Below are 21,457 nucleotides of genomic sequence, written 5' to 3'. Positions count from 1 at the left end.
TGGCATTGAACTGTGGAGGGCATTGTAGGCCTGTCAGTCCACCATCTTGCATGAAATATTTCAACAACCATTTGATAGATTGTCATGACATATGGTAAAAACATTCATGGTCCCCAGTGGATGAAGCCTACTGACTTTGGTGATCCTCTGACTTTCCCTCTAGTGCCACCACAATGTTGACGTGTTTGGCTTTGAGTGAAATGTCTTGAAAACTGTTGGATGGATTGACTTGGAATTTGGTTTAGACATTCATGTCTGCCAAATTATTCAGCGCCAAGGTGAACATTTCAATATGCTCAATCTTTTGGTTTATGCCAATATGCATGCAAAACTAATGACATTCCCATTAGTCTCAGCTGTAACTTTAGGTTTAGCGCTAATTAGCAAATGTCAACATGCAAACACACTATGTAAGCATGCTAACATGCATGTTAGCATTGTCATTGTGAGCCTCAGGTTAAAATGCTAGTATTGTTTAGTTTTGTTTATATTTCACACATAATCCTCTATGGGCAAAACAAATCAAAACCTAGTCATGCAATGATGCAAAATGTTTTAATTAAATGTAAAACCTAGAAATGAAAACTAGGTTTGTGTGCAAAGAAACCAAAAACTGATGATCTGAAAAAGTTCTTTTGCCATTGTGGTGCAAAGGTACTGTATATAAATTGACTTGTATTTCACTGCGAGAGCATGATATTATAGAAATTATGGGTTAAGACAGAAGTCCCAGATCATTTTTGCAATGTCTTCCTAAACCTTGGACAACAAAGGGAAACAAAGCTTTAATGTGCATGTGACAGTAAGAGCTATTGTTGGCAGAACATGTTGAAATTTAAATTGCACAAATTGCTTTATTCAAATATGATACTCTAATGTGCTAAAATAGTTTTGTCAGCTCTGGAGAGCCTTTTCCATAACCAAAGAGAAAATAGAAGTCTGTCAAACACCATGTGATGTTGTGTAGAGCTTCTTATAAAGTAATAAAACATTATGACAGCAACAAAGTAGACTGTTATGTCCTTTTTCCAGTTTCCAAGCAGTAGCTGATGTAATATCCTCTCATAAATTACAGACAGTATGTACACTGACATTACAGATAATATAGCAGTCAGTAGCTAACATTGGAAAAAGTTCACAGTCCTCAACATTTGACAACATTTAAACTGTTATTTCTAACAACACTGGACGTTTAGACCGAGGAGCATGGATGAATAGCTGTTATTTAAGGTGTAAATCTTAAAACAGCAGTTTGGCCTTTCGATGTGTTATGTAGTATTCCCTTTTAAGGAAACCTCTGGGAAAGTAAAAATAAAATGCAGCTGTGGAAGATGAATCTATCAGAACCTTTCTTTGCTTTTAATCAGTCAGTGTCTGCAGCCATTCCTTCATCCTTATTTCTCTTTATGATTAAATTGTTATATTAAATGGAAGTAACATACTTGGAGCCACGTTTTCAACTAGGAGAAGAAAAATCCTACTTTACTTTGACTACTCCCAGGAAGACGTTTTGTGACGCAGTGATGAGTTCCTCTCTGTGCTCAGTCAAACTGGGCTGGATGCTGAGTTTCTGGGCTGCCAGCAGCACATGTTGTCCAGACACAGTGACTGACTCCAACAGGGACGACATCTCCATGTGCAAAACTTCATCCTCTGTGTCACTTACTTGCCTGGAAGTTAAGAGCTTGGTGTTAATTTAATAATGTGTAACAAATGTCTGTCTCTTCTTTACCTCAGTAAACTTCACACTGTCTACGTACCTGGAGGCCACTGCTGCCAGGTTCTCTGTAGCTTTAGCCACAACCTGAGCTGCACCCTCCAGCTGGCTGAACTGCTCAGGTTCCTCTGCGCTGTCACACAGCAGCACCAAGTAGCATAAATGACTTGCGATTGGTGCGACCACCTGCTCCACTGCCGCAGTCCTGATCCACCCATGATCAAACAAAGAGGACATAGTGAGCAGATTGAGTCTCCCTAGTCAAAAGAAAGTGAGCATTTGTTGCGGTGTTCCTGCTGTATTCCCTGTTTTAGCTGCATTAATAATTAATTGTGCTCCACAGAGGAACTTGTGCTCGGTATCAGTGTTTCATAGCAACTGGGGTCATCTGACCAAACACACATAAACTCACCAGGTATAAAGAGTAATTAGCTGCCTTTCTTTCTTAACATATTGCGTCTGCAAACCTGCAGAGGCACTGCTCCTGCATGCAGCATGTACTATATGCTGCAACTAAATATAATTTTCACTACCAATTTTTCTCTCAAGCATTATTTTTGACTAATTGAGTGTTTAATTTAAGGGTTTAGAAAATGAAAGCTTGAAATGAAATGAAAAATGAAAGCTTTGCCAGTTAAGATTTTTTCATCCTGAAATCTTGCAATAACACTAGTTGTTACTCCTTTAAAAAATAACTGTTTGATGTCCAGGGAAAGTGCTCAGTTTAATACTGTATTTTGATAAAGCTATCAGTCCGAATAGACCGAATGGATTTTTTTTATTAATTGAGTAGGTATAGAGAATTGCTTAAAATAGTTAAAAAGTGGCCCACCTCCATCAGAAAGAAAAATGAAAAATGCCTGTCACCATTTCAATTTTTTTCCTGAGATGACATCTTCAAAGTGCTTATTTTATCCAAAGCCCACTTACATTTAATTAACATTGATAAAACTGTAAAAACCAGCACATCCCCACATTCAAGAAGCCGGAACTAGAGAATGCTTGGCATTTCGGCTCATAAAATGACAAATTGACCAACAAAAGGGTGGCTGATTAATTTTCTGTTAATTGTTTCAGCTTTATAGACTGCACATACATTCTGTATATAAGCAATAAAAAGTTAGACCCTAGAGAAATACTGTTTTTGCACTAGAAAACTCAGCGTTTAAGACAATTTTACTGCATATAACTACTAAAGAGTTTTCAAAAAACATTGAATATGTAGTTGTTTATGTCAATTTTTTTCTCTGTATATTGTGAGCAAAGCAGCCAGCAGAGAGCACCACACACCTAAAAAAAACAAAAAAGTGAACCAACCAACAACCACACTGGACTCATGTTGACAAAACCAGGATACAGAGCCATGGAATTTCACTCTAAAATTTATCAATAGATAAATATACAGTTCCAACATGACTTTTAACATCAAACATATACAGCACACTATAATGGAAATGATATTCAGTGACAGTAGTATACTCAACAAAAAAAACAAAACCCAAATAACGGTGCGATTAACGGTGACAACAAACATACACAACAAAATATAACCATCACAGTTCAAATTTACCAAAAATTGTCAAGTGTCGGTTTTTCTGCATACAGGTGTAGCATCGGTTTAACAGATGCAGGGAAGACGTGCATGTGTACAGTATATGCCGTCATGCCAGTGGAATTAAATGGTAAAATAAAGTATATCAGATCAATAACTGATTCATACAGCACAAAATAGAGAGCCAAGCAATCATTGTGAGCCATAAAGTGTCTTAGCACTAAAATGTGAAACATATGAAAATAATGTTTTTGTTCTTGTTTTTTTGCATTGCACGTTTAAATCTGATTCTGGTTAACTGCAAAAAAAACTGTTTTAAAATATGAATTATAAATCAATTGTCATGTATAAATTCTTCAACACTTCCAAAACTTCTTTTTTGGAGCATAATTAACACTTTTTTCTTCATGTTATTTCACAATGAACAACATGTAACATAGTTAATATTCATACTTCTTTGGGGGACATTTAATGCATAATTGAATTCACTGTGTTCTGCAAAATTCCATCCACAATAAAACCTAGATTTAAAAAGACTCCTAAAAAACATGTGAGTAAAAAAAAAATTGGAGTACTGAGGAGCTGTGAACTGAAATAGTGGCAGATTTTCAGGAAGCTGACATTCTTCCCTGTTGACTTAAAATGAGCTTTTCCCATGAGTCCCAAAGAGCTCGTTTATGTGCAGTGATTGAGTGCAGCACATTCCCACCTATTTTTAGGGTATTATTCATGCCGTGGGCCCCTGTAAATGACTATACGTGGATTCCCATCGCAGACTTTCATCTGACCGTGGAGAGTAATGCCGCTCATATTTCACGCTAAAACCCAAAGCCTAATAACATAATAGTAAAATTAAATATGGTCAGCTTAGGTGAAGTCTGGAAAGGTTTTGGAAATAAATCACGATCAGGTTGTGTCATGACTTATAGTAAATCATATCTTACAGTATTTCAGTCTTCACTTGACCCAGGAAACCTTTAGGGGTCCACCTAAAAAGTCAGCCGCATACCTGAGCAATAGTTCCTTGCAAAAGCAGCTTCAGATAATTCCCTCTAATGCACATTGCACTTTCAAAGCATTTTGTTTAGTCAAAGCACTGCAGAGAGTAAAGTTTCAAATTTCTATCTGACAAAATCACTTTGTTGCATCCACTTTTATCACCTTCAGTTAAAAGCCAGGCCATGATAAATGGAATGCTTATGGACAGTCACAAGACTTGAAATGTGAATAGTATAATTTTCAACCTCTGTATTTCAGGCGTGGATAATAAAGGAAACATGGCAAAGAAATAAAGTGTTAATAGAGATAACGCTATAGTCCGGTTGTTTACCACATCCTGAACTAGATCCTAATGACCTCCGAGAGCACTTTTAGACCCTCAGCACCTCTGAGACAACTCTGATAACATTATCGAATGACACGAGGACACAGCGTTTTAATCATTGCGTGTGTCAATCTAAAACTGAATTAACTCTGTCTGATTATGTCGGAGGGAGGGGAAGTCAGATGTGTAAAATAGATATTCATAAACCAGAAATAGCACGGAAAAGATGCAATCTTTCACTCCCAGAAAGAACTGAATATACAAACGACTCCAATCATATACTATACAAGACATATCTTTGGCATATAAAGTAAAGCTATGGAGCCAAGGCATTCATTCTTATCAAACATCAGTGCTTTTAGGAAAACATACTGCAGATACAGTGTGTTTATAATGGCCTTCAAAAACCGATCTCTTCTTGAAGCCCAGTTTTATACAATATGGCTTAAAGTGTATGTATAAAAATAAATTTGCTATGTAACACAGCCCTGAGGGTTTTGTTGTCCACCAGTAATCATGCCGTCTCCACATCCCAGTACGGATGTAGGTCTCCATCAACAGCTCCGCTCTCGCTAGCTGATGGCTGGGAGTTTCCTCCTTTGAGATTAGCTGAATTCCACAGCAAGTGTCCTCTGGCCACACACTGTCACCTCAAAAGCCTGTTTCCTGGACCCCCACTCACAAAAAATATCAAGTCTCCAAAAAATATGGAGAATATTCTTCTCTTCCACATATGGAAGACTGAAGGGCCTGGTGCCACTGGGGCGGCAGGGCTAAGAGACCACGTGCTATTGGATCCTTCCCGACCCAATCCCTAATCTCATTGGCTCCTGTGGGACCCCCACTACAAATCTGAGTGGTTCTTTTCCATCCAGTCCCAGCTTTCATCACTGTCCTTCCTGTTCTTTTCAGCCTCAATGATCTCTCTGTAGCGCCGACGGAAAAATCCCATCTGTCAAAGAACGAGAGGAACAAAAAATTGGAGTGGTTAGTAAGGTGCATCTGTTCTCTGATCTGAGAAATTTAGAGAAATGGAAAATCTGTGGTTTAGCATCATTTGAGCTCATTAACTACAAATCACACACTGCATTTCACTGCCGACAATTTTTCAGAAACTTTTTAAGATAGATTGTACTCTCTTGAGGTGATGATTTAAAAAAGAAACACTGGCAGATATTATCACGTCATATAAACCTACGGTATGTTATGGTAAATATGAAGCTAGAGTGAGCATGCTTCTTGTGTTACTGTGAGTTACGGGGTTATTTCAAATGGGTGCAGTAACTTCTTGATTGAGAAATATTCCTTTAAGTAACAAGACATTGCAGTACATAAATCCAAAAGATGTTGATGGTAATTTGGTGTTGTCATTACATAGTTTCTTATGTAATAAGTGTTATAGCATTAAGAACTCTGGGATTCTTATAAAATGTCTAAAAAAAAAAAGACATTTTATATTATTAGATTTTGCAACTTTTTAAAATCAATATTGGTTGGATTATAGATACTGTGAATATTAAGCCAGCTTTATTATTTGTCAAATGTATGTTTTCATGTCTCATAACACAGTAGAATGACCCCTTTAGAGCGTTTGTCTTATTCTGTCGTGTTGCAAGTTTTTGGGAAGTAGTTACATTTTTGGCTCCTACAGACTTGTGAAATTCAGCTGCAGAACAGCAACACTTTTTATGCAATTTCTTTATTTATTTTAACTTGTCTTGCTTTTCTTCTGGATTTTACATTTTGAATGCAGACATATACAGCAGATCAATCTTAGGAATGCCAATGAGAGAGTTCATTTAAAACAGTCTCTTCTTTCAGCTGCTTTAAAATAATAAAATAATTTTAACTCAATAAAAGCAACTCAAACCTTGATTTCACTGTAATAGATTACGTATATTAAAGTTACAAACATCTGCAAGTTGACATTTCCCCTGCAATGAAACAAATGGCAAACAATGGGGGTTTGGGAGGGAGGAAATCAATCTAAACCATGGCATGGACTGCTTTGAAAAATGGCCAGCAGTACTTTAAAATCACACACAATACGCAATTTGAAGTAAATAGGCTAAAACCACCAAAAAAAAACACAGGCATGAATGGAAGCTATTCAAGAATTTCCCCTGCAGAAATGGCTTGTTTCTTTAGGAAAGTAATATTGGATTCTAATTTACAGTTGACGACCAAGTGTAAAATAAATGAGATATGAAAGGATGGAGAGAGCAGTTTAATCTTGGTGTGTATCTAAACAAAGCGGCCACACTGGGATGATGCCTCTCTCTCTACGACTCCATTCATCTATCTGCGTCTTACTACTAAAGTTTATTGATACAGACCTGTACTCTCCTCAGGCATTTCCTGAAAAGAGCAATACAGGACATGTGCTGCTCTTGTAAGTGGGGTTTATTTTGGCAAGGTCCGAGGACCTGGGAATCATGGGGGGGAATGTATCCCAGGACCAACATTCCAAGGTTTCATTGCAGTATTCCCGGTGGAAAATAAAGCAGTGAAAAAGAAAAGACGTTTTGTGCAACAGGGCCTCTAGACATCAGTTTAATTGCCATTTCCCTTTTAGATTCTTCCTTTCATGTGAGTGGTATGGTGTGAATTATTGTCCAGTCTGTGATTTGTCCTTTTCATGGTTGCCAAAGGCACAAAGCAAGCTCTCACTGCCACCTCAATCCATACTTCCAGCTGTCTCTGTACAACTGGATACTGTGTTGACGCTTTAGACACAGCGCCTCTGGCTGTGACACAAGAGTTTGTGAAAACTGTTTATTTAAAAAAAACAACTTGTTTCTGTTGTAGCTTGAAGCTTCAGCAAAATATTGCAGTTTGTGACTAGTGCTGTAAGATGAACAATTACAATCTGTGTTGTACGATATATGTGTTGGTTACCTTCCAGAGTAGCACAGCTAATAGCAAAAAGATGAGGATCCCCACCAGCAGACTGATGGCAATGATCCAGCCGACTACGTAACCCCTTGGCTCTTGACTGTGGAGAGCCTCGAACACCAGCTGAAACACAACAGCACTTCAGTCAGTCAGTCAGTCAGTAAAGCTCAAATACAACACACAGAGTAATCATTAAGTCATGTGCTGCTAATGATGCAATGTAGTGCAACAATAACAACCAAGGCATCTCTTATTCAGTCGCTTTAGCTTTAGCCAAAACTCTTAATTTGATTCAAGAGGAGCTACATGTAAACCAAAAACACTAGACAGCATGAAACCGGACATTAATAGAGTTTCAATAAACTATACAGCAGGCTGTAGACTCTTAGTCCTGGTGTTCATCATTGGCTCCTACTGTCTAACATCACTAGTATGAATAACATCCAAGTCAGTAACATTGACCATCACATCTTTCATAATGCACTGCTCTATGTGTTTAGTACCAACAAGTATTCATCTTGTTAGGTCAGTGCAATTCAAAATAATTTATCATCCACTCCCTTTTTTAATCGTAAGCATCCTACCTTTAAACTGATTCCTTGAAGCCCAGATTGAGGCTGAGATATCTCGGGAGGCTTGGCAACTCTTTAAAAAATAGCCCAGTTCCGCAATAAATAAAAGCTATTTAGACTGTTTCCCATGACACGAGTGAACATTGACCGGCTGGATAATCTGTCACTGACAGCAAACTCAGTTCACTTAAGTAACTGCAATGAAAGGAATTCGTGTCAGCTGACAAAAACACAATTATTTTTAAACCACTTAGCGCTTAGATTTTTTTTTTTTTTTTTTCAAACATTTACAATTACCTTTATTTGTTTGACAGTACGACGACCATTTTGACTTTCTACTTTGAAAAAGTCCCTTTAAAGCTATTTGAAGCTTATGATGAGTCTTACCAACGCAATAAATTGATTGCTAAACTGATTGCTTGATTGATTACATAAATTGATCTGCACTGGATTAACAGTGGTTTGACTTGGGTTAAATATTGCATTACTCTGCACCAAAGCTTCAGGCCTTAAATGGAAAAAAAAACACATTCACTGGGATCATGAAATACATTAGATGGTTTATTTGCGAATGATCTTAAACAAAGGCAAACAATATGTAATCTCCCAAATGTGAGATTATCTTTTGTAATTTGTTAGTGCAAACAATAGCGGGACAATTTCAGGAATGACTGAGGAATTAATTGCATGGGCTTTGAACACAAATGTGGCATGAGACGCCAACTGTGAGCCAAGACAAAACCAAGCGGACAAGTGAAGATTAGTCTCTCCGTTGAATAGTTACTCACATTAACACCTCCCCCTTACTCTGTCCGAGCTCTGGAATCTAACTGTTGTTCTGCATACCAAGGCGCTTGCGAGTACAGATGAAAGCTCTACTGGTCATTGCTCTCTGACTAGGACTTCAATCAGTTCATTTTAGGAATGTGTACTTCTGAAGTTGTGAATGTGAAGTTCATTCAACTATGAAATTCTAAGTTTGTAACTTGCATACTTACAACAGAATCCTACAGATTTGTGTCAGTTTGTTTACATGTCATGGAAGATAAAAAAAAAGTGAGCTTGTCGTTCTGCTGACAACCAGTCGGCTTGCTGTGAGCGATATAATCTGGCACCACAAATCATACTTTCCGGTGTATACTCTAGCCAGCAGGGCTCCTGAGGGAAAAGGTAACCGTGTTTACTAAGTGCTGAAAGAGCAGTATGGTTTAGACATGGTCATAGCAGGTCATGAATTTTCCGAGCACATCTGAAGCTAAGGGTCAGCAGGGCTGCAGCCCCGGTCAGCACCCTAATCACTTGAGAGATCCCACTGCGAGCATGGTGGGTGCTCAATGTAATCATCACATCTGATCTGGCGGGCCATTCAATCACTCAGCAAACAACGGTGGGGGGGAAGGTCTGTCCTTGAACACAGCTGAGGATCCTGAGAAGATGCTGATAGAAGTGCCACCGTACAGTACAGCCACAGTCCCCAGCTGTTCCCTGAGCTCACGTCAGCGGCTTAAGGATTGTCTAACCACAGCACCATGGTCTGTACTCATGTCTGTACACTCATACTCAGAAGCTATGAGACATCTCCTGACTGTGATGTTCAATGTAGTCATTTTGTTTACTGATTGTGAATTAACAATTCCTAATGTACTCACAGAAATGTCCTCCGGCAGGCCCTTTGGCACCTCCACTGCCCTGTCATTGACTTGCACGTTGCCCCTCGTCACAAACTGGATCACAGAGGAACTATCCTGTGTGTTGAGAGATGCCGGATTACTGTTACTATTACAATCAATCACACAACCTGCAACTAAATATAACAAGCTGTTAAAAAAGTTTTTTTTACCCTCTTGAGAATTTCTGTGTTAAGTAGAAGTTTTATATCTATGCTCAAAGCTTCTTCTTTTAATTGTGGGCCCAGACTGCAGGAAATGGTCATACAAGCTCTTCCAGGGCGGTCACAATCCTTTTAAAGAAAGACAGAGAAGAAACAGCGGGAAAGAGCAGGAGAAAGTGTGATAAACAGATGTTGCGCTGACTGAAAAACAAACAAAAAACAGGAACCCTCACAGTAGGTGACCTCTGAAATGTCAAAGTGCAACACGAGCGCTGCATATTTACCAAGACTTTGCGTCCTGATTTGGTGAAGAAGGCAAATATGGAGTGGAAGATGCTCTCTCTGTCCTGGGGAATGGTGCACGGCGTCGGGTTCCTGTGAGGAGTGCAGTTCCCTCGACCATCAGCCACCTGTAACAGGGCAGTGGTAGAATTGTGTTGACTAAGATTTTAAGTAAAACTATATCCAATGAACATGAGTTATAATAGTAATAATAAGACATTTACTTATATAGCACCTTTAAAAACTGAGTTTACAAAGTGATTTGACAGACAAGGCAAAGCAAAAGCAAGCTATCCAGATGTCAATAAGACAACAGAGAGCCAAACAGTGGGCCAAACAATAGCAAGACAAAATCTGGGTAAATAAAAACAAAAAGGACATAAGCCTATAAATATAAGCAATAAAATAAATACAAAATCAAGAGTAATTAAAGATGAAAAAGAGATAAATTAAGTTACAAGTATAGGAGAGTTGAGGTAAAAAAGGAGTTTTGTCATGTTCATGTTGCAAAGATGGATTTGAATTGGTGCAATCCCACAATTGTTATGAGTCTCCAGGGCTCACAGGAAGTTCTCTCAACAAAAAGCTGGTACCCCTCCCACACAGATTTCCCATATGGAGTGATTTAGAGGTGTCTGGTTTACTGCCCAGCCCCCAGGGAACACTTCCCCTTTTCCCTCTCCTCAGTCCGACCTGAAGCGCTGGAGGTGGAAATCTCCTCTGGCTTTCCTGATTGCCGGCTCTGTTGCCACCCAGCGGGTCTGAGCTTTTATTGCTGTGCTTTCTCATGTCCTGTGTTTCTGCTGCCTTTGCTGGTGTGAAGATTCATTGGCTACACTAACTTTAAACCTCATGAGAACAGACATGTTCACATTAAATAATGACTGAAAGATTTTGTGTTCAGAAAAACTAGTCTACATGGTGCAACAGTCAGTAACTTGTATATCATGTCTGAAGAAATAGAGGTCTGTATAAAATGTAAGTATATATCTGTACATCTGGCTATAAAATATAAGTGTGCAACTGTCCGGTGGGCCACAGGCTAGATACAGTGTTAATGGCGTTAATGATGCGTATTTCTAGGCTGGGGATGGTACTGGGCAGTAGCCAGCTCTGCAGGTGTCCCATTCCCGTTTCGTGCAAGCTGTCTGATCCCCTGGAAGTGATTCCAGATGGGCTGAAGGAGGGTGGGATACAGTCAACCCGGTCTGCCCATTTACAGTAAATACAATTAACAGTTTGAGCTCCCCCATGATCTACCTATACGAAAGGAGCAATGCAAGGGTTAAGAAAACATTAAATCCAGTGGGAGTATTGTGTTTCTTTAAAGTGCTCATATTATACATTTGGGCTTTTTCCCTTTCCTTTATTGTGTTGTATATCTTTTTTGTGCAAGTTATAGGTTTAAAAAGTGAAAAAGCCCAAAGTCCACCCCAAAGGGACTTACCATCTCCAATAGAAAACACTGTTCACCAACAGCTCCAAACAGCTCTATTGTAGTCCACCCTTTACTTCTGTGACCAACCTGCGTCACTTTGTAACACATGTTATAATGCTCGCCTAGCTGCTAGCGTGGCCTTCCCTCATACATTTCATATGATTGGGTAGTAGTCCTTACCTAGCTACTGTGCATGTGCGACTCCCAACAAAGATGGAATTGAAGTGTGAGCTCAACACACAGGGAGAAAAGAGGAGATGCAGCAATGTGCAGCACAAAAAAAATATGGTGTTTTTTGAAAATTAAACCATGTAAACCTATTCTGGTACATCCTCTAAATACAATTATGAACCTGAAGATGAGCATAATATGAGCACTTTAATGCAAAATGTGCAACGCGAACACTTTTGCTTAAGATTTTCACTCGCCCAGTGGTACCTCACACTAAGCAAATTGGCCTTGCCATGACAAAAAGCCCACCAGGGGCGCCTAGTTAGCTCACCTGATGGAGCGCACCCATGTAAAGAGACACGGTCCTTAATGTAGTGGCCACAGATTCAAATCAGACCCGAAGCCCTTTGCTACATGTCACGTCCCCCTCTCTCCCCTTTCATGTCTAAGGTGTCCTGTCACAAATAGAGGCCTAAAAGGCCCAAAAAATAAATAAAAGAACCCCACCAGTTTAGCAGCTTTATGTACATAAGAGTGTAGAGCTACAAAGATTAATCAACTATGAAATGAATTGTTATTTTGATAATCAAATTGAGATAATCAACACTATTTGATTCTTAAATGTGAATATTTTCTAGTGTCTCCACTCCTCATTCACAGTAAACTGAATATCTTTGAGTTGGGGACAAAACTTGAGGCTGTCATCTGATATTGAGGAAACTGATCAACCTTTTTCACCATTTTCTGACATTTTATAGACCAAACAACTAATCGATGAATCGAGAAAATATTCGTCAAATAATTGCGAGCTGCAGCCGTATAAAAGTGTACTCTTAGGTGGATACAGCCAAGCAGCTGTGCCATGAAGAGAAGCAAGACCGACAGGCATAGGTTGGATAAATGAGCTAAGAAATATGGCTAACGCAAGTGAATAATAAGAATTGGGGTTGGATAAATGATGGAGATAGACTGCTGCTGGCATCCACCTGTGTTTCAATGATGTGGAACATGTCAGCTCCGCTGCCAGCCAGCCGATTGGGTATCCTGATGTCCACAGTGGAGCCAGGCAGCCTGCTGGGCCCCTTGTTTATGGCCTGGAACCACATCACAAAGAGACGAAGAAAGATGGAGACAAAGGAAAAAAGAAGTGAATATATAGAAAGACATGTAAAAATCCTAAAAATCCTACATGGTCTGTGCGAGCAGTACCTGGAAAGTGAGATTGAGAGGCTGAAAGTTGCACTCCATGTCTTCCAATTGGACGAAGCGCGAGGCATCAATGGAGTTTCCGTACACAAAGGAGCTCGGCGTCACCACGCTGCAGACAGCAGCCACAGTGTTCAGGAGAGAGATAGAAAATATCCTGTTATTAGCTGGACAGCAGAGTTTTCTTTAGCAGTTGAGATATGAGCCAGATGTGTCCAGCTTAGCTCTGTTACATCCCTTCACATTAAAGACAGCACACATAGCAGCTTTATCGGATGTCAGACTTCTGGCAGATTTAGGCTGTTTTACATCTCTTTCCCTTATCTGTGAAGCGGAGCTTTGATAAAGCCTGCAGAGATAAGGCTTTTCAAGTTAACATGCTCCATACTTACAAAAGCACTCCCTCTTCTCCCAACAGCGAACAGATTGGAAACCAGCTCAAGCTGGTTTCAGTTTTAAGTTTGCATAACAGTTATGGTTTGTCTTGTTCTTACCCAGTAATAGTCGTGTCGGTCTCATGAACCAGAGGGATGGACAGATCCAAACTGTTATCAGAGAGTTTGTGCTCAGGATTGGCACTGCAGAAAACAAGGAACAATACAGTTATTCATTCATTTTGTATTGAAAATCAACTACCACACACACAAAATTAAAGTACAAAGAAAAAATAAATTGCATATCTAGTGGACTCTAGAGGGCATAAAGTTGGGCACACTTATCTATTTAAAAAAGCGAGACATGTCTGTATGTATGTATGCATACGTGTGTCCATGTTTGGGGGAAAAGTAACCTGCACGTCACACGCAGATGCCAAATGCAGAACGCTTTACAACAGTGTCACCGCCTTTGAGTCTTTTCCTGCTTCCGTTAGCTACATGATTGCTGGATATAAGCCAGACACTGTATAGTATTGAGTTGCTGTGAGCTGTAGCCTACATTCCCCACTTCTAAACAGAGGCAGAACATAACGTAATCTCCGAGATTATTCCTTCAGAGCGCTGTGCAATGTCATAAAATATCACAGCTGAACCAGGCAGACACAGCAGTTTTCATCAGACTCACCCAGGGTCTGGCTAATTAAGCCTACTGCTAATTTACAACATTAATAGCATGACCGTCCCCAAAAAACCCCTGTGCATCAAATCTCCTACTTCACCCTTAACCGTCAAGCCATTAAACCTGTATGGAAATGAACACCTCTGCTGAAATGTTAAATTTGTTGACGATCATACAACACGAGACAATGTCTCTCTCTCTCTCTCTCTCTCTGCACACACACAAACAGACTGGATCTGGTGGTTGATGAACACAAATATGGGCTGATTAGCTCTGTTAAGGGGCCAGGTGGGCTGCCATGAGTCCATGATTCTAATGTCTGATTGCTCCACATTTCTATTGTGATATTTTATGATAACATTCTAAATCTGCAAGGTTAATCAGTAGGTCAGTAGTAGGATATACAATGGAGTTGCATGTTAAGTGGTTTGGGGTCCTTCATTAAGCAATTTTGGGGTACAATTTGATTTTAAAGAATTCTACAAGCAACAATACCCAGGCCAAGCAATCGGCCCGTTCCAAACAGACACATTTTCAACGGGAACTCTACTAGTAGGGTTAAATCCGCATTTTGATATCTTTCACAGGAAACAAAATAACTATTGTTAGGTATGCACTACAATGTGAGACTTTTGATATTTACCTTTTTGCTTGAACTAAAAACTGCAATGTATCATTTTCCCCAGATAGCTGACTCGTGTCAAAAATCACTGCAAAATGATACTGGAGAGAAAAAGACAGAATAAACCAGGGGTTTGCATTGTGTTTTCCTCAGATTACAACACCTCTAAGAAGTTATATATATATATATATATATATATATATATATATATATACGTGTATTGCATGCAGTTTTGACATTGTGCATTCCAATTTCTATCTTGGTTGGAGTTACCTTAGTCTGGGCTCTCATGAAGGGAAATCCCACGCTGCATTTGAGGAAGTCCAAATCAACAAGTCCACAGGAAATACCCTTCTCTTCCTACAAAAAGACAGATAGACAGAGAATGAAAGGAGGTGATAAAGACAGATAGACTGGAGACAGCGTGGGTGACTCAAAGAGAAGGACGAAGTAGTCGGGACGCAGACTGCAACTGTTTGTGATTGTTTTAATGGGTTATGAGGCAAAAGCATCAGCAATGGCTTTGGGTGGTAAAAGAAATTAAAATATAGATAACTTATGAACTACATATGTGGCAGAAAGAAAAAGAGAACCTCTCTGCAGCTTTAAAAACACTGGACACACAACGGACACACGAGACACGACACACACACACACACACACACACACACACACACACACACACACACAAAGACACACACACACACACACACACACACACACACACACACACACACACACCTGCCAACATTTGCAGTAAGATCAAAATTTATTGTTAGAAAGAGGCTTCTGTAAAAGAATAGGTTCTCATATCTTATTGAAGTTCTAAATTAGGTTAAACAAAGAATGTACATAGCAGTGATGGCACACACACGTCCTAGCAGGAGGGTAATTGGACAACGTCCAGGCTGTGTGTTTGGAAGCTTGTCTAAACAACATGGAGCTTCACCGGCTGCGCTGTGTAAACACTTGGGCCTTGACCCTGCGAGGAGTAAGAATTCTTTAAGTGAGAGTTCACTGAGAGGCTGTTGGCTGAGCTTGTGTGCTATGAGCACCAAAGAGGGCAGAGATACTTTACAACTTCAACAGTAAAAAAAAAGAGAGAGACTAGTTTAGCGTTCCTGGAAGATTCAGCAGTGGGCTTAAGGTAAGACAAACAAAACGTCTGCATGCATCGGCTGCTGTCCAGTTTGTGCCTGACGTGTTTATAACATGTTTCCAAATGTGATAAAGAAAAGAGGTGTGAAGGTTGGCTTTGCTGACATATTTAAAGGTAGACATCCATCTACAGAATCATCCACACTACCATTCCCCTCATTTAGCAGATTCCCAGTGTAAATCCAAGGTGGGGCTGTTCCCTCCATCTTCATTTAGTTAGCTTGAATAAGCAGTGCTTCCCTTTGCATGGAGACTATGGCGAACCCTCAAGGGGGGGGAGGGGGTGGGGACCCAACTGGCAATGATGGAATTTCCTCTATTTCCTGTATTCCTTCATACTGCTGTGCAAACACCGTCTGTCCCATGGGGCTGGGCAGGATTGGGGAAGTCAGCCTGTTTACCCATCATCCACCTGGCAGTCCTTGAGAGAGCAGAGCACTCAGATAGATGGCTTGCTGCTGTGTCTCCAGGGGAAGAAGAGTGACAAAATCTGTTTGTTCAGAACTTCTTCACTTTCTTTCTCTGTCAGGAACAAATACTGGATTTTTTTCATGAATAGCAGACCCACTAAATATCCCCAGGATTGTTTACCCTGCTTTAGTGTCAGTTGGAGCACCTACTGGAGTAGTACATCAATGTGGATGACAACTTGCAGAAGGCCCATTTATGTCTCCTTCCACTTTGGCAATTGTACATTTGGCTTTACTTTGGTCTACTGTTTCCAAGCCAGTGTCATTGCCGACTTTACGTGCTCTACATAGATATGAAGATTAAGATGTACCTTTGGCCTCCATAGCATGTACAAAGCTGCACTTCACTGCCAGTGAAGAAAATCAGGGATTTGTATATTCTTAGGTTTGAAGGTCCACTGAAATTCACAACTTCACACATTTCTCAGTTGCATTCCCAAATGCAAGGCTTTTCACCACCATGCTTATCTGTTCCAACAGTTAAATCACCATAAATTAGTGGTAGTAGGAAAAGTACCATGACAATACTCCATTACAAGTAAAAGTCCTGCAATCAAAATTTCACTAAGTAAAAATAAAGAAGAATTGTCAGCAAATTATACTTAAAGATTGTTTTTTGCGGCTTTTCCCCTTTATTCAGAGTGTCAGTGGATAGAGAGGAAAGGGCCAAGTTGGATTTGAACCCGGGCCGCTGCAAAGGCCTACATGGGACGTAGCTCTTCCTGGGTAAGCTAGAGGTCGCCCCAGCAAAACGTACTTAAAGTATTGTTATATTGCGACTTACTGTATATCATTGTTGGACAAACACCATCTATATTATGGTATTGATTTTAAATATCACCCAGCCAAACTGCCACTGCCAATTTTGCTAACTCTACTTTATAGATTGCTGGGTTGTATAATCATAATTTAGAGGCAGGTAGTTTTTGTAAGTAAAATCTTAACCTGCAAATTAACTAGTAAGTATGGCTTTCAGGTAAATGTATTGGAGTAGTGAAGTATAAACCACTGCCAGAATTACAATGGTACAAAACAACTGCCACAAAAAAAGAACCGACCACTTACAATTTCAGAGATAAAAAAAAAAGAAGAGAGAAAACAGAAGCCGGTGTCTTTGAATCCCACGGGAATAAAAGGAGTGCTCCTGAAACCAATTCACCTCCACAGCTTTCTGACAGCTTGTGTTTCAAGAACAACAGACCGATAACCCACCCCGCTCTGAAATATGAGGGGGAGTACAAGTTCACGCTTCGCTCACTGGAGAAAAAGCCTCAGGGGAGGATTGGGAGCTGACCTTAACTTTAACAAAAAGGGGTCGCATCGTCACCTTGGACTTCTCCAGTAGTAATAAGAAATGTCTCAAAGAGCATAGGCAGTAAATCAACATGGTGGCCTCTTTGTCATCTCTTCATACTGTTCACTTCCTGCTCCCTTTGTGCAGCAGGCCACCCTGACTTATCAGCTTCCTGAACTGTGGCTGCTGGTAACCTGATACTTACTGAGTTCATTAGATTAGCTATGAAACTCAAACTGAAACACTGTTTTTCTAATATTTGCCTGCAGCGTGCATTCTATTTAAATTCAATTTCATCCTTGTTGGGGGGTGTTCAAATGGTGTCATAGGTTGTGCGTTTTACAGAGATATGATCTTATCCATCATAGGGGTTCCAAAACCCAGCTGGAGGATAAACAAGAGGTCCATTATGAGGGGGAGAGCCTTTATGATGGATGTTGTCCCTGCTAGCATCTGCTGAGCCGGTGCAAGCTTGTGTCAGAGAGCTCTGACTGACGTGGCACCTCTTTAACAAGTGAACAAACAGACGTGAGCAGAGGCAGAAGCGACCAGCTGCTGTGAAATCCATCCACATACAGTAGAACGTGGTCTCAAGAAAATCTCTCATATTGTAGGACGGTGGTAGGTAGATATTTCTTTAACAGTGACAGAATGCTGAAATCATTTTCTGTTAGATAAGTATCTCCATGAAGGTCAGTCCTAATCCTCACTTTACATTCCTGCATTAAATATGGCCCTTTTTTGACAGGTGATTTGAACGGTACATAAGTCAAGCTTTTGGGAATATGAAGTATGTTTGTTCTGATTTGTTCTCATGCACACAGCTCATATTTTGTTGACACGGTTTGTCTGCTTTGAATGAGTCAGAGAAGCGTGTGACAGGTCAGCTATGGAGGAGCGGTGAAAAAGGACAGCTGCTACTCTCCTGCTCTTCATCCTTAAAATCTGCAGGGTTGCCTAGCCAGCTCCTGCAAGGCTTTAACTTAATCCGTCCTCTCACAGGTCTGTCTTTTTGTATGCTTTGTTGTTTAGACTGCACTCCTGACAGAGTCCTTTTCAAATAAACCGTCTTTAAGAAAATGTACATCTCAGGGGAGAGCTGATGACATAATCTCTCCGCTTTATCCACATCTTTTCAGCCAAACAACCAAATACATTTCAGAAAAAAAACATGCACACTCTAGTAAATAAACAGCACATACTTTAAGAGTGACAAAAGTAACCGACCTTCTGCCAGAAGTTGATGTAGAAAACTTCTCTGGAGAAGTTGAAGTAGATGTTGGTGTCGTAGGCGTCATCCCCAGCGTTAGAGATAGTCAGGTTCAAAGAAATGTTCTTCACTCCTCCAAGGGCCAAATGGTGTTTGCTGTGCAACCTGATGGGAACATAAAGTAAACAATGCATTTGAGAAAATAAATAAACTTCTTGTGACCAACTGTGGGATGTCACAGGAGGAGCAGTAAGCAAAGAGTCATATTAACTAAGTTTGTTTTATTTTGAAATGTTTACTTTAAAATATGAGGAAAGAAAGACGAGTGACCTGAGATTTTGGAGGGAAACAAAGAATATATGTATAAAGATGACTACTGCTAACCCTGACAGATGCATGCCGTATGTGACAGCAAGCCTCATGTACAGCGAGAGAAAGATACACAATAAAAAGAAAGGAAACTCCCAAAGTATAGGAAAACATATGGATATTCTCCAAGCATGCGTCATAGTCCCACTACCCACACCCACATGGCCTATGACATCAGCTTGTTTCCTCAGTAGAAGAACAGGCCAAGACAGAGAATGAATCTCAACTGTGAAGTCTAAGGTTTTTACCCAGAGAGCAACAGTTTCCCATGAAGCCTCAGGTCTGCCGCACAGTCGTCCGACAAGCAGTTCTTCTCGAACCAAGTCTGAAGAAGAAAGAGTAAAGTACACAGTTCATATGACCTCATGCTGTCCATGAACTGAACACACAGACTCCCCATTCAGACTAGGGGGCAGTAGTGTGGTGTTGTTGGAGCTATCCAGTAGATTTGTATCTAGTAGGACCAACATTTTGACTCTATCTGATCTCTCTTTAAATCAGACAGAGGAGGGTCTTTGGTTTGAGACTAAATAATGACAGGAAACTTAAGTCAAGCGATAAAAGTCCGATGTTACGATGATGAGCTTCAGATAAATGGATTCTGTAGGTGCTGAAAGATGCAAATCCCTCAGTTTTTCAAGAAGTGCAGACAGTGGGGAAACACATGTGGGGCAGGTTAGAGGTGGTTGCAAAAAAAAATAAATGAATCAGTCGGTTTGGAGCCTGTTCAAGAAAAGCTAACACAGACAATAATAAGCTGGTAACCCACACCAAATCATTATAACACCAATTTGAGCTATTTCCTTCATTCCTTCTGTGGTCAGCATTGTTCTTTATAATCAATTTAGAAGAATCAGAATCTGAATTAGTTAAAAAATAACTTTTATTTTGGAGTGAAGATGCTCTTATCTTCATCTGTAGCATGTCTGAACAAAATCATTTTTTATCTCAAAGTGCAGGAGGATAAATCATTTATAAATATGAATCAAAAAATAAGATTGGAATAGGTTTAAATTAAAAAGCAACAAATTATCTCTGAGGCTCATTTTTCTTGCTCAGAGTCAGAACAATATAGTATCAACATAATTTTGAGGCTGGCATTTTCTTTTTCATTGATAGAAGCATTAATCATCCAATAAATGTCATGTCCAACCACAGTAACATAAATGCCACCTTAACAAAAGAGAGTTCTGCTTATTTAAACAACGTTGATCCCAAACACCACATCATTTCATCCCAATGTATTACCTCATTCCTTTCTGCAATCTTGTTTCCTTTCCTCCATCGTAGCACTGGAGTAAGTGCTGGCAGGTCTCGCTCTTGGTGTCCCGTCAGCACATGCGTCCCCAGGCTGTAAGCCACCTCGAACGTGATGGCTGTGAACACGTCCTTCACATCTTTCTGCAGAGAGCAGAAATAACAATGCTGTAGCAAAAATGTGTCCCGCCATGGGCACAAAACTTCATTTTAAACCTCAAAGAAATAAGTGTCATGTAACAGTGTGGGTAATTAAAGTCATTTATCATCTTTCCCCAATGGACGCCTGATGCAAAGACTGATGATTACACTGCAGATTATCAGAAGATCATACAGTCTGGATATGATGGTATCACTGTAATCACTGTGCCAAAGACCTACAGGGTTAAATGCAGACCTACAGTAAACTGATAAAGCCCAAAACAATCTACATTGGTTTAAATGGACGGTTGACACGCACTCTTTCATTAGATGTTATTTACTTTTTGTAATTTTGCTAAAAGCAACATAAGCAGGGCCACAGCTAAGATTTCAGCAAAGGAAACAAATGGAGCTTTTTTTTAACCCGCTGGCGCTGTATCTGAGAGATATCGTTGCTTTTTTGGCGGCTCCATCTAAGACCACAAGTGTTTAATTTGGCATCAGGTTTGGAAACAATACAGACAGAATTAAAACAAAGAGCTTAATGCGATCAAATTCCATATCTTCATTAGATGACAGTGCCGAAAGACGTACATGGGAAAAGCAGATACCAATGTCGTTTTTTAAATCTCTTCTGTCCATTACAGTTACTCTCAGCTCTTTGAAGGCGGCTTGGTGGGTCTGGCTTCTAACAGTCGCTTAAAACACACACTTAATCACACACTCAATCACAAACACACACACACACACTGACACACACACACACACCTCCATAGGCAACCTGTGTCCCTGCAGCCAACTGATGTCTACCAACTGGAGCCAAACCCACAATATAAAGGCAAGGCAAGGCAAGGCAGCTTTATTTGTATAGCACATTTCAGCAACAGGGCAA

The 21,457-nt window shown here is 40.0% G+C and overlaps 1 protein-coding gene across 1 annotated transcript in view; it reads right to left on the bottom strand.

Moving 5' to 3' along the window:
* Positions 1 to 3,084: 3,084 nt before the first annotated feature.
* Positions 3,085 to 21,457, bottom strand: part of itga9 (integrin, alpha 9) — a 48,357-nt gene continuing 29,984 nt past the window's right edge. Inside the window, exons 16-28 of the mRNA XM_032542178.1 lie at positions 20,416 to 20,568; positions 19,416 to 19,492; positions 18,816 to 18,963; positions 14,940 to 15,026; positions 14,688 to 14,767; positions 13,483 to 13,566; positions 12,992 to 13,100; positions 12,769 to 12,876; positions 10,176 to 10,301; positions 9,901 to 10,020; positions 9,710 to 9,805; positions 7,492 to 7,611; positions 3,085 to 5,545 (exon numbers count right to left, since the gene is read on the bottom strand). Of these exons, the coding sequence (XP_032398069.1) occupies positions 5,438 to 5,545; positions 7,492 to 7,611; positions 9,710 to 9,805; positions 9,901 to 10,020; positions 10,176 to 10,301; positions 12,769 to 12,876; positions 12,992 to 13,100; positions 13,483 to 13,566; positions 14,688 to 14,767; positions 14,940 to 15,026; positions 18,816 to 18,963; positions 19,416 to 19,492; positions 20,416 to 20,568 (1,416 nt within the window). The 3' untranslated portion in view covers positions 3,085 to 5,437. The remainder of the gene's footprint in view (positions 5,546 to 7,491; positions 7,612 to 9,709; positions 9,806 to 9,900; positions 10,021 to 10,175; positions 10,302 to 12,768; positions 12,877 to 12,991; positions 13,101 to 13,482; positions 13,567 to 14,687; positions 14,768 to 14,939; positions 15,027 to 18,815; positions 18,964 to 19,415; positions 19,493 to 20,415; positions 20,569 to 21,457) is intronic.

Source organism: Etheostoma spectabile, chromosome 17 (assembly GCF_008692095.1).
Source record: "Etheostoma spectabile isolate EspeVRDwgs_2016 chromosome 17, UIUC_Espe_1.0, whole genome shotgun sequence".
Taxonomy (NCBI): domain Eukaryota; kingdom Metazoa; phylum Chordata; class Actinopteri; order Perciformes; family Percidae; genus Etheostoma; species Etheostoma spectabile.
Note: the sequence above shows the minus strand (reverse complement) of the source record. Positions and strands in the feature narration are given on the sequence as shown.